The 13,395-nt window shown below is 35.8% G+C and overlaps 1 protein-coding gene across 6 annotated transcripts in view; it reads right to left on the reverse strand.

Moving 5' to 3' along the window:
- SYNE2 (spectrin repeat containing nuclear envelope protein 2) overlaps positions 1 to 13,395 on the reverse strand; it is a 306,127-nt gene that overhangs the window by 120,993 nt on the left and 171,739 nt on the right. For all 6 annotated transcript variants that reach the window (XM_076003979.1, XM_076003977.1, XM_076003981.1 and 3 more), the window contains 6 exons: positions 12,252 to 12,407; positions 9,641 to 9,781; positions 8,203 to 8,385; positions 7,277 to 7,414; positions 2,184 to 2,369; positions 415 to 537 (listed from right to left, as the gene is read on the reverse strand). In XM_076003979.1, coding sequence (XP_075860094.1) covers positions 415 to 537; positions 2,184 to 2,369; positions 7,277 to 7,414; positions 8,203 to 8,385; positions 9,641 to 9,781; positions 12,252 to 12,407 — 927 coding nt within the window. The remainder of the gene's footprint in view (positions 1 to 414; positions 538 to 2,183; positions 2,370 to 7,276; positions 7,415 to 8,202; positions 8,386 to 9,640; positions 9,782 to 12,251; positions 12,408 to 13,395) is intronic.

The following is a 13,395-nucleotide window of genomic DNA, read 5'->3' on the forward strand; positions in this document are numbered from 1 at the left end:
CCTTCGCCTGCTGTTTAGCTTGTTCCAGCTCCTGTGCTGGGGGCCCTATTTACATTATCATCGGCCAATCTGACCACCCTAATACCAATGCGCAAGTAGGAAAGAGAATCCAAGAAACATGAATTACTCAAAGTCACACAGCCAGTGCCCAGCATAGCTCGGGCTGGAAAAATTCAGCCTAAGATGCTCAAGCTCTTAGATTTGACCTAAATGAAAAAACGACCTATAGGAAAATTATCTTTATGTAGGTAGTACTGCAACTATGATTTAAATATATTTATAGTCATTCATATCTATTTCCCAACCTTATCTTGCTACTACTACTCTAGTAAAACGAAATGCTTTTTATCATATTTTAAAACAGACATAATTAAGTATTATGAGAAAAAATATTTAATAATGATCAATGCTTACCTCCCCATGTTTAAGATGTTCTTCAGGAGAAAAATCAAATATTTCTTTTGATAACAGGACAGTTTTGATTTTTGAAACTTTTTTCTCCACTGATTTTACTTCAGATTCAATAGCAACCACATCCTAGAATGTCAGAAACAATAACACAATCATACAATATATGTTGTACACTAATAATCTATAAAATATAATTTATTTCCATTGACTCTATTCTTCTGTTTAGCCAAAGAATGTTTGCCACTTATACCTCTTGAAAATGAACCAAATACTTCATGACGAAATGTTGCCATGAAAAAAAAAAAAAAACAAAACTAACCAGGTACTACATATAATTTCACTGTCTTCAATAAAAATGTTACTCTATTAATAACATACCATACTATAAAGCATTGCTTATATAATTTGTTGAATTAAAGATCATTATAGGGCCAATTTTAACTATGAGAACAAAGTTAGTATGCATCCAAACCAATTTTTAAAATAAACTCATTAGATTTATCTTTGGAATGTCTTCAAACGCTCGAATGCAAGTGAGTCTGACATTTAAAAAACTCCCACCACTTTAAGTAAAATGATAACGTCACCCTTAGGAAACTAACACACAGGTGCTGGAAAACTGACAAGATTTTCTTGCCAGTCCCCTCAAAAGTGTTGCCAGGCACAGTGTTACTGAATTACTTTATGACCTACTGAGATTAATTTAAACAATAGATCATTTGTCCAGTGGTTATTCTCTCATCTTCAAGCTCTAGAAACTGGCCATAACTTTAAAATGAAAATGCTGCAAAAGTAAGTTAAAATATGTGCTGCAAAACCTACATATTAATGTCCACACAACTGTCAGTGGCCTTCAGACCTTTCCTTTAGAGCTTAATGCAGATACACTGTAGCAATAAGAAGGCACAACTAATAAGGAGATAAAAAAATGACATAGAAATAGACAAAGGGTTTCAAGTCACAGGAGTTTGGAGCCATTCAATAAACAGACAAATAAAACTATGAGCCAAAAGCAAATGAAGCAGTAAGTACAACAATTGTTTATAGTGATGTTCCAAATTATGAGGAAAAGTTAAATTCTATTGAAATTATTTTCTGCATCTATTATTTAAGAAGGCATATAGAATTATACAATGTATTTTAGGGCAATTTCCATCAACAATTGTAGAAGCATTTAAAAACTTTGCAATAAGCTTCAGTAACCAAGAATATTTACTTTAACAATTATTATATTATTCCATGAAGATACATGAGTGTGGTATAGGAAATGTAACCTGAATACAAAAGGAAATAATTGGGAACTAAACTGTAATTGCCTTTACATGTAACTCTATCCTTAAATAAATGCTTCAGATATTTCAAGCAAAAATAAAAAACCCAGAGGCTGGCATACTGCAGCCCCTCAATTAATATTTTTCACTGGTGAATGAAGGTGGGAGGTTACCTGTTTTAATTCCCTCTTTCCCAACCAGTGCTTTAAATAGACAATATTTCCTCTCTGACAAAGAGAAAACAGAGTTTATTTGGTCAGGATTCTTCACTCTTTAAACAAACAGCTTCTGGATTGAGAATGGGAAGATGCTTTTTGTTGTAGCTGCACTACAGATTGCCAAGTAAAATATAATTCAAGAAATAAGAACATAAATGAAAATTCTAACCAGATCAATGCATCTTCACATTGATTAGTAGTACAGGACTTGATGAGCAGTGCCACTCTAATTTACTAAATGAAATTAAGAATAAGGAATCACACCTTTATGGTGTAAACTTACATCAGCCATTCGCTGAATCTGTGGAAGGCTTTCCATTATTTTTTGTTGTAAAGCTGTTACTTGATTACTTAACCCTTGTACGGATTGCGTTAAGTCATCTGTTTCGAAAATTACTGACAAGTCTTCTAGATCCGCAAAAATGGAATGTAAAAGATTGTGCTTCTGTTCTGAATCTTCCAAAGCCATCTAGATAAACAAGGAAAGATAAAGAAAGAAAGAAACATCAAGATACTGAAATAAGTAGATTAAAATTTAAATTAGAGAAAATTTAAAATTTTTCAACTTTTTCTCAAATTAAATTTGTCTCAACTTTTTAAACTCCTGGTCATTTCCAGTTTCACCATGAAAACACTGGAATACTCTGTTGTCAATGGCAGTGGCTGACTTTAGAGTTTTACCTGTGATATTGTATTGATAATATAATAAGAAATATATATATATACATATTTGGTCTTCATCTCCTCCAGAGTTTCTAAGCCTTTGGAATTTTCATGGTGATAGGGGTAAGAAAATAATCTTTTACTATTCAAAATAAGCTCCTTTCAACCATGTATTAAGTTTCAAACTTTAGATTTCAAAATAGCTCAGAAATGTTTAGCCTGCTTCAGGTAGGTCCATATAAATAACTGATATGAGATATTTACTTATACAACTAGAATTCTAGTCATAAGTCACTAAAATAAATTAAGTTATTCAGAATTTTATATTGGTCTTATTCAAAATCCTAGGAGGAGAGAACTTTTAGGAAAATAAAACTTAAAACCAATGCTTATTATTTTTTAACCAATATACATATACACCATTTACAATAGCACCAAAACCCACAATACTTAGGGATAAATTTAACAATATACATGCAAGAATTGTACACTGAAAACTATAAAACATTGCTCAGAAAAATTAAAGAACACCAGAATAAAAAGATATATCATGTTCCTGAATCAAATAGTCAGTATGGTTGAGATATTAATTTTCTTCCAAATTGATGTACAGATGCAATCCTACTAAAAAGTCTAACAGACCTCTATACAGAAATTGACAAGCTTATTCTAAAATATATATGTAAATGCAAAAGACCTAGATTAGCCAAAACAAATTTGAAAAAGAAGAATTAAGTTGTAGAATTTATGCTACCTGATTTCAAGGATTACTATAAAGCTATAGTAATTAAGACTGTCATATTGGTGAAAGAATAGACATATAGATCAATATAACAGAAGTGAGAGTCCCAAAATAGACCCATATGTATGAGGTCAATTGATTTTCAACAAGGTGACAAAGTAATTCAATGGCAAGAGTCTTTTCAATAAATGGTGTCAGAACAATTGGATATTCCTATGGAAAAAAAGAACCCCGGTCCTTGATTTACACCTTATACAAAACAATTAACATGAAATGAATCACAGACCTAAAAATAAGAATTACAACTATCAAATTTCTAGAAGAAAATATAGGCAGAAATCTTTGTAACCTTGGGTTAGGTAAAGATTTCTTAGAGTACAGCATAAAAGAGTAACTCATAAAATAAAATATTGATAAACTGGACTTATATATATTTGCTCTCTGAAAGACAGTGTTAAAAGAATGAACAGACAAGCCACAGCCCAGAAGAAAATATTTGTAAATCACATAGATGACAAAGAAATGATTTCTAGGATGTTTTACAAATAACTTACAACTCAGTAATAAGACAAGCAACCCAATTAAATAATGGGCAAAAAAAAAAGAGAGAGAATTAAACAGATATTTCACAAAGGAAGTGTACAAATGACAAATAACAACATGAATAAATGCTCAAAATCATTAGTCATTAGAGAAATGCCATTTAAACTACAATGAAATACCACTACAAGTCACTAAAATGGCTGAAATTTAAAAGACAGATAATACTGAGTGCTGTCAAAAACATGCAGTGATTAGAACTCACATTGCTGGTGAGAATGAAAAGTACTACAGGCATTTTGGAAAACAATTTGGCAGTTTCTTATTCAGTTAAACATTTATCATAAAAGTCAGAAATCCTACTCTTAGGTAGTTACCCACTGAAATAAAATAAAAACGTATGTCCACACAAAGGTTTGTGTATAAATCATATCAGCTCTGCTCATAATAGCCTGTGGTAGGCAGCCTCCAAGATGGCCCCTAATGTCTCTACCTCCTGGTATTCATGCCCTTAATCATCAGCTCCCTTGGATGCAGGCTGGACTTACTGATTTAGTTCTAATAAAATATGGTAGAAGTGATGAGATGTCACTTTCAAGATTAGATTACAAGAAGATGACTGTGGCTTCTGTCTTGGGAGCATATTCTCACTGTTAGACTGTTTATGCTCAGGGCAGCCACATGCCTGTGTATAGAAGCAGACCTTCTGGGGCCTGCCAACAAGCCTGCGAGCGAGCTTGGAAGTGAATCCTATTTCTTCCCTCACCCAAGTGGGGCCTTCGGATGAGCTCTCAGCCTTTGCGGACAATTGGCTGCATTATACTCAAGAGAGACCTTGAGCCAGACATGCTCAAGCCGTGCCTGGATTCCTGACCTACAGAAACTATGAGATAATTAATGTTTGTTGTTTTAAGGGGCTAACTTTCAAAGTCATTTGTCACATAGCGATAGCTAATACATAGCTCAAAACAGGAAACAACCCAAATATCTATTAACCAGTGAAGGGATAAACAAATTGCTTATTTCTGTAAACAGAACACTACTTGGCAATCAAAGAATGAACTCTGTATTGATGAATGTAACAACCTAGATGAATCTCAAAAGCATTATGCTAAGTGAAAGAAGCCAGACACAAGATGACATACTGTGTGATTCCTGTTATACAATATTCTAGAAAAGGCAAAACTAGAGTCATAGAAAGTAGTGAGTGGGTGTTCCCTAGGGCTGAAGGGTGAAAGGAAATTGACTGCAAATGGGCAAGAGGGAACTTTCTAGGGTGATGGGAATATTCTTTACACTGATGTTGGTGGTAGTTCCACAACTGCACCTTTGTCAAAACTCACCTACCTGCACACTGAACATGGACATACTACCGTATGCAAATTATACCTCAATGAAGTTGATTGAAAAAACAAGTTAGTTTTCTATTTTTACAATGACAATTTATGTTTCAATGACTTAATCACAGTAGCAGTATTTGTGGAAGCATCATTTTTAGGTTATAAAAACCTGTTTTAACAAATGCAATCCAGGTAGAAAGAGTGCAATTAAAGCAAATATTCAAAGCTTAATTGAGAGTTTTGACTCTTCTTTAAGAGTCATTTGAAAAATACCTGGTAACGCTATAAAACGGAAAAGGGTATCCTAAAAGTAGAACTATCTGCATTATAGGGACAAAATAGTGATGTCACATAGGGCTAGGTACCTGGGACTTCCTTGCCATCTGGAGATTTACTAGGGATACATTTTGTGGGAAATAAACTCACTTCTAGCTCCTAAACGAAGTCCAACAAGTTACAATGTCCAGAACAGTTTGAAAGATACTGTTACATTTTTACATGTGTATCAGTAGAAGGTAGCAAAATGCCTGCTGCTTTTGCCTGACTCACTTTCTTAAAGTTTTGAGTTTTTTTTTTTAAACTCATAAGCATTTAAGGAAAAGAACGCATCATTTCTTTCTTCTGTCTTGGCAAAGTCCTCAAAAATGGTGACTCATAGAAGCAATTAAAAATAGAAAAATAAAAAACTCTGGGGACATGGAAAGTCCACCCAAATGGGAGGAAGCAAAAGAAATCACAAGCAAGGAGAAGAAAAGAAAAAAAAATGGGTGAAAATGCAGTATGTTTATAATTGTTACCATAGGGGAAAAAATGTGCCAACAAATCTCAATCATCAGGGAGGTCTGAAGTCAGCAGCTCACTTAGGAACATGTTGTGCTAAAGATATAAAGAGGAGCTAGATCATCTTTGAAGTGTAATTCTGTAAAAACGATCATAAATTTTTTCTTAAGGGATTCTTTCTCACGACAGAATAATATAAGAGAAGGGAAAAACGACTTCCCAATGAAACTTCAGTCAGTACACAGCATCTGGAAGTCTCTTGCAGTCATGGCCCCAAATAGGAAAATACTTGCATTTATTTGATATTTGTCAGCTAGGGTGGAGATACAGGACGCCTGTGGGCTACCAGCAATAACAGGAAATTTGGCAACATGGCATGTTAGAACTGGAAGGAACCACGGATTTGTTTTCTATTGCTGTGTAACTAATTACTACAAATTTAATGGCTTAAAACAAAACGAATTTATTATCTCATAGTGTCCCTAGAGTCCAGGCATAGTTAGGGGTGTCACAAGGCTGTAATCATGGCGCCATCTGGAGCTCAGGGTTCCCTTCCTTGTTTGCAGAATTCAGTGGCAGGACTCAGGTCCCCAATTTCCCACTGGCTGTTGGCGGCTAGAAGCTGCCTTATATTCTAGCCCTGTGGCCCTCTCACAATATGGCAGCTTACTTTTTCAAGTCAGCAGGAAAATCTCTTTATACTCTGCTACAGACTGAGTAGCTCTTATTTGAAATGCTTAGAACCAGAAGTGTTTCGGATTTCGGATTTTTTTCTAATTTTGAAATTTTTGCATTATACTTACCAGTTGAACACCCCAAATCCAAAAATCTAAAAACCTGTACTAGGAAGTTTTATAATCATGTCAATCATGTATTTATGGGACCACCCCATTACCTTAGCCATGTAACACCTAATCAAGTATCGCATCATATTCATATCCCTGTCCACACTCAACTGGAGGGGATTACACAGGTCACATACACCAGGGAAGGGGAATGCTTGGGGCTGTCTTAGAATTCTGCTGCCAAAACCATCAACACCATTCAGGCAGCTTCTTACTTCATAGATGGGTAAACTGAGGCTCACAGAAGATAAACTAAATTACCCAAAAAGTCATGAAGTAGTTATCAGGATGGAAAGAGCTAGTAGATCCTGGTCTCCGAAATCCCTGTCTAGTGCCTCCTTCTGCCATTGGCATGGTTAGGAGTAAGGCTGTATTTCAGGAAGGGGAAAAGCACTATGATGAGGAGCTAAGCCACTAATCATTATGTGGATCCTGTGACTCGCAGAAACCTCGAAAGAACACTGACCTGGAGGGCGCTGGCGTGGTGACTCAGTTTCCGGGAAGAGTCATAGTCAGCAGGATTGGCCAGCAAACGACTGGTACTTTCGATCCAAGCCTCAGTGCTCTTTAGGAGCTCACTATACTCCTCCATCTTCAGCGTGGCCTGTGAAGACATGCGTACAAGCTCAGCCTGGTGCCTCTTCCAGGAGCTGAATGACTCCCAGTCGAAGGGTGAGTTGTAATTGGTCGGTGGGGCGCCAGGCCTCGCAGGTCTGCGCTCCCATGTCTGGGGCCACTTGCCCACCCGCCCCATGTTGTGATCCTTCCAACTTTTAAGACAAATCCCGACCAAGGCTGGAAAGGATTTAAGAGGTTCTACCCCAATGCTACAGGGCCACACCAGAGTTCCAGCCAGCCTCAAGACTATTCTGATTCCCATTTTACGCTTCATTCTGAAAACTGGGCTTTGTCCTGTGCAGGACCTTGCTCTACGGTTCTTCTAAGACTCGATGCCGCCTCACTCTTGCTAGATCACATACACAACTCACCCAACCACCATGCTTATTTGGAACAGGGGTAGGGTGGGTATTTCAGTCCCCAAATGACAGTTTTTCCATGGATGGCTCCCTGCCCGGGCACCTGAGATCTCCTGCTCTAATTTCCCATTACTGGTCTTCATCCATCCATTGGGAAGCCCAGCACTTGCCTGGACTCATGACTTTTTGGGTTCTTGGGTCTGCCTGATCAGTCCGACTTCCTGCCTGCTCTTAGCATTGAAATCTGTCCCCTCGGTGCCCACCTGAGCCTACCGTGTGGCTCAAGCTTCAGGTCTTGCAACTGGCAATTCAAAGGAAACTGGCTGCCTCTGAATATATTTTTTGTTTTGTTTGAAACCCATCTCAGTATAACCACATGCTATGTATTAACAGCTATCATATGTCACAGCTATACCTTATTTAATTGCGAGGTTCTAGATTCAGCTCTCTGTGACACTTGCTGATACTGCTGGAAAGGAATCATCAAGTTATCCATCCACTCTTGAGCCTGTCCTGGGTCCTGTTCAACAATGTCATGAACTTCAGAATCCAGCTCATTCAGCTTGGAATGCCAGAGGTCAAGCTCATCCCACATTTTCTGGAAAAGGAAATTATAAGTCAACTTGAATGAAGATGTCATAGTTCATGGTGGTAATTCCTAGTTTTCACATATTATATGCATTTGTAAATGCTATCACAACATCATACCCATAGTTATTAATTTATATACAGCAACCATTTCTGATCTAAACTGAAAAACACTTATCTTGAGCTCTCCTAACTGCATCTGTATTCACTTCAGTATAAACAAGCTGCAGGGGAAAAGAAAGACTCAGACATTTCTAGAAATGAATGACATAAACAAGGTCAATATGGCTCTTACCTTTCAAGAGTAATGAGGAAAACATTACATTTAAAAAAGGGCTTGCGGAAATACTTGAAACTATTTAGATCAGTATATATATGTACTTAGTCTAGAAGGCAGTTTTATTAAGTGTAAGATTAAAACAAAAGAAAATATCTGCTGATTCAGGATTAATGAAGAGACAGAAAGCTCTAATCACATGTTATTAATAATATTAATAGCAACAACCGCTGTTGGCTCAAGAAACCAATAGGTTAAATTTGAATCTGAACTTGTCTAGGCATAGGAAAATTTCAAAGGTAAAGTATTCAATTTTTACTTAATATTTGCTTAGGAACATAATTTGGAGAAGTGGGAAAATCTAACTGGCTAACTTATGTTCCTCTGCTTAAGAGTCCAGGATTTTATCCCAAAGTGAGCCATATTCTGACCTATTTTAAAAGTCCCCAATTATATAGACTATTTCCTTAAAATGTAGATTAGAATAAGAATCGTTCCCGTATACAAGAGTTTATTTGGAAGTTAAGAGGTATAATATCATGTTTATGTACAGTGTTATTTGTAGTTTTATTTCTGAAGACATTTTACAAGGAAAATAATTTGGAATTTTTATTTTCCGTATTTTTACCTTGGCAGTCTTAAAAAAAAAGCTGTTAATATCCTATTGCATTAGTTTTTATATCAGTCATCCCAAGATGAGATCCTTACCTTTCTTTACTTACAAAAATGCTGGTTCACAATGAGAAGTCAGGAGTTTGGGTATGCGCCCACCATGGAAAAACTAAGAATGACTCTTAAATGCAACTTTCTCTATCAGGTGTCTGTAGGTGATCTGATCATACCCCTGTGGATCTGATTTAGGGTCTCTGTGCTTCTGATTAATTCTAAGAACTCACCTTGTGATGACTGATGAAAGGGGAGGGGGAAATGGATCAGAAATACCAAATGCTATTTGGTATTGAAAGTTAAAATAAAGTTAAAATGTTACCTTTTGAATTTCTTGTGCTTTCTCAATATTTTTGCTTTTCTGCTGCAACATCTTTTCAACATTATGAAGTCCATTGTTAATTTCTTCTATTTTTCTGTTCATTACATATGATGGTGAGCTTTTCAAGACTTCATTGCTTATCTGTTACAACGGAAAAAGATGTATTAGGCTTAGAGAGGTTTCCTGCACTCAAATGACAAAAGGGGTAGTCACTCTGCTTTTACTTGTAAGAGCTGGAGGAAAAAACTTCCAAACAATATTGGCTAATGTATTAATGAGAGAATAAATTAGCAGACTACTAAATGGCAGCTGTGTTTACCTGACCTTTTAAATCCAATCTAAAAAAAACAAAAAATCATTGAATGCAATCCACATATACATAACAGATATGTATGTGCTGCATTTGGCAAAAGTACTGAGTGGACTATTTGAAACACACCCATTTGGATCAAATGATATGAAAGAATTCCTGGGGGAAATTATTATATGATCTCTCCATTTTATGAGAAAATCCTCTGCATAGATCTATTTAATAAAACCAAACTTACTCTCAATCTGACTTAAAAAAAATGTAATTCCTACCATAATACTAATTTTGGTAAAAGAGCCTTCCAAAAGGCTCTTTTGGAAGCTATTTCTTGAAGATGCAAAGAGCTTAATTTTTCTCTGGGTAACTGCTTCTAATGGACGTTTTCCCAAAGATAAGAAATCTAACTGCTGAACAGTGTAAATTTTTTAATCTAAATGACTTTCTTAAGAAAATAATTGTGTTAGGAAAGACAATAAACGAATGTTGAATACATCATTTTCCAAATACCCAATTAGTTTGTGTTCTTGTTTTGCTATGTTGATAGGGCTTTCTCCAGATAGGGTGGGGAATCTGCAGCCTTGGGGCCTTCTGGATCCTTGAGTGCAACCTTTTATCTGAATCCAAATTTTACAGAACAAATCCTTTCAATAGAGGGATTTGTTCTGTGAAGTTTGGATTTGGTCAAGGGGACACATTTAGGGATCTGGAGGGTCACATGTAGCCTTGAGGCTGCAGGTTCCCCACCTATCCTTTTAGCTTTTTAAGGAAAAAAAATCCCACTATATCTGTCTAATTATTGAGATTAAAACCATCCTACGTAGATAGCACACAGACATAGAAACTCAGGCTAAATGACTTGCTACAGTCACATGTCAAGGCACTAGTTGAACTTGTCCCATGAAGCCCCCAAATCCCGAGACTACAAGTCCCGGACTCTATTCACAACATCAGGCTATTGATACTTTCATAGCATGTTTTTATTCCACGGTCAAGATTATTAGAAAAAAAAAATCCCACATTGGTCCTGTATTAGTTTTTTATTGCTGGCTCTGTTAACGAATTAGTACAAAACAAAGCTTAATGATATTTTGGGCAGTTATTCTCCTGGTGGAAGTGTACACTACTTAGATACATTGACCATGATATAGGAAAAGTAAGTAGCCATCTGAATTATACACAATGGTACTCTGTTGCCTGGATCCTTGAACTTCCTTGAGACCCATCATGCAATCAAAATTAGTTGCTGTTTGTTACAAATATACAAATTCACAGCAGAAATTTTCAACCTTGAATTTGAAACACTGATTTTCATCATTATTTTACTTTGTTAGGGATTTCACATTATGTATTCAGGAGAATAACATTTAGTTTCTCTCAAAACATTTAGTACTCTCTTAAAATCAATAGTATATGATCCTTGAGAAAGTGCCTAACAGGTTTCCTTGGGTATTAAATAAAAAAGAATTGTTATAAATATACATTAGGAATTTACATGTTTTTTACATAGACTAGATTTTCCTAAGAAATCTGCTATAAAAGTTAATGACAGATTCTAGCAACTAAGCTTGAAATCTGATTTTTTTGTGTGTTTACTTAAGATCTATTTTATTTATCAAGTTTTGGGTATTCTAAGCTTCGGGGGAAAAAATGCAAAAGTCCTTCTGTGGGTGCCAGAATAGAATTTTGTTCTGTTGGATAGGGGCTGCCTTTTTATAATCCAATAAAATTGTCTAGCTAAGCTCTTATGTTTCCAGGATGATAATATATTTCTCACCATTTCTTTAAATCTGGACTTTCAGGTGTAAAGATTTACTCAGGTATATTTTATGGGAATTCTGTTAATATCGTCATTAAATAAACACTGTATGCTAATAAGTGCTATTCCGAGTTGTGAAATTTGTATACTTATTGCCTTTGGTTGTAATGTCAAAATATTCAGGTAATACATTTTAAAGCAAAGTACTATTCATGCCCAGAATTATTAAGTGGTTGTGCAGTAAAAAATAATAATAATAGGCCAAGTAAAAGATAACATATAACTATTTTAAAATGCAAGAGAAGAAAAACTAAGCATCTTGACAATTAAAAATATTCAGATTATCTAATTCTGTTATCTTATGTCACATATTTAGAGCATCTTTATCTGAGTATTCAATACACAAAATCGTCACTTAACTAAACTCCACGAAAATAGTCATAGCTAAAATTCTGACAAATGAAAATGTGACATTAAATGACATTTGCTTTTTCATAGTTATTCAACTCCATAAATAATAACACTAGTATAAACGTTATTATTACCTTCTCATCTACGTCTTCTAAGGCTTTTCTGCATTCTTCCACCTGTGATTCAATCTCTGCAGGGACTATGGTGTACATTTCGGAATACTTGATTCGTAGTTTTTCCATAATATTCTCAAAAGTTAGCTTTCCTTTTCTGAGAATGCTTTGAAGCTCCTAAAAACATCAAGAGTTTCAATACTCACAGGACTGGGGGAAAAGTTTAACTCTAAAAAGTGAAAGCAGTTTTCCAGCACAACCTTATGACTTAAAGTAGCACACTTTGCATGACAAAACCTCACTATTGATACAAGCTGATTAAGCCTGAGAGATACTCAGTTTAGTCAGATGATGCTTTCTAATTTGTAAGAATTAAACCCGATATCTCTTCATAGTGTCACACCATTGTGGAGAAAAGACATTACAACATCTCCTGCTTCTAAAGTACCTCTAGGATTTAATTGTATCTCAGTAGCAGTCCTGATCTAAAAAGTTGCAAGTAGCAAAAAGTTTCAAAGAAGTTTTTTGTTGTTGTTATTAACTTGTTGCTATTTCTACTTCTTCCTGCATTATCATTACAATGATTCAAGGCCACTAAAAGCCCTGTGCTTAGAGCACAAGTGTCTGCTTTCATGTAATTAGACAGCCCAGCAGAGCTCCACTTCTTTCAAAAGGGAGGGTTCCAGTTCCCCGCAAAGAATGTAGGTTTCAGGAGATAAAAGAAACCTGAACAAATAGCCTATTGGTTGTGGCCTAGAAACAAAATCTGATCTACCTTCTCCTTCAGTAATTATAAAGCAGAAACTCGTTTGTTTGGGAAAGTTTCCCAAAGATCAAGTGGAAAAATACTTCTTGACTTCACTGTGGCTTTTTTGTTGTTTGTTTTGTTCCTTACAGTAGCTGTCCAGTAGCATTATTTGTGTTAATGAACTGAGTCGCTGCGCTAAAGAATGATTACAATTTTAAATGACTCCATGAAGTGTCACTGTTTTCATTTCTGAATCCTCAGCAGAGAACAGATCTAGAGACGGAAAGTTAGAGAACAAGTGTCATCCTGTTTCATCGAGACCTAGCCCAGGAGGACAGGTCTTCAATTCAGAGCTACACTTAGATGGCTCCCCACGGCGCCCCATGGCTCCCCATGAAGACTGCTTCAGTGAATACG

Source organism: Microcebus murinus, chromosome 6 (genome assembly GCF_040939455.1).
Source record: "Microcebus murinus isolate Inina chromosome 6, M.murinus_Inina_mat1.0, whole genome shotgun sequence".
Lineage (NCBI taxonomy): Eukaryota > Metazoa > Chordata > Mammalia > Primates > Cheirogaleidae > Microcebus > Microcebus murinus.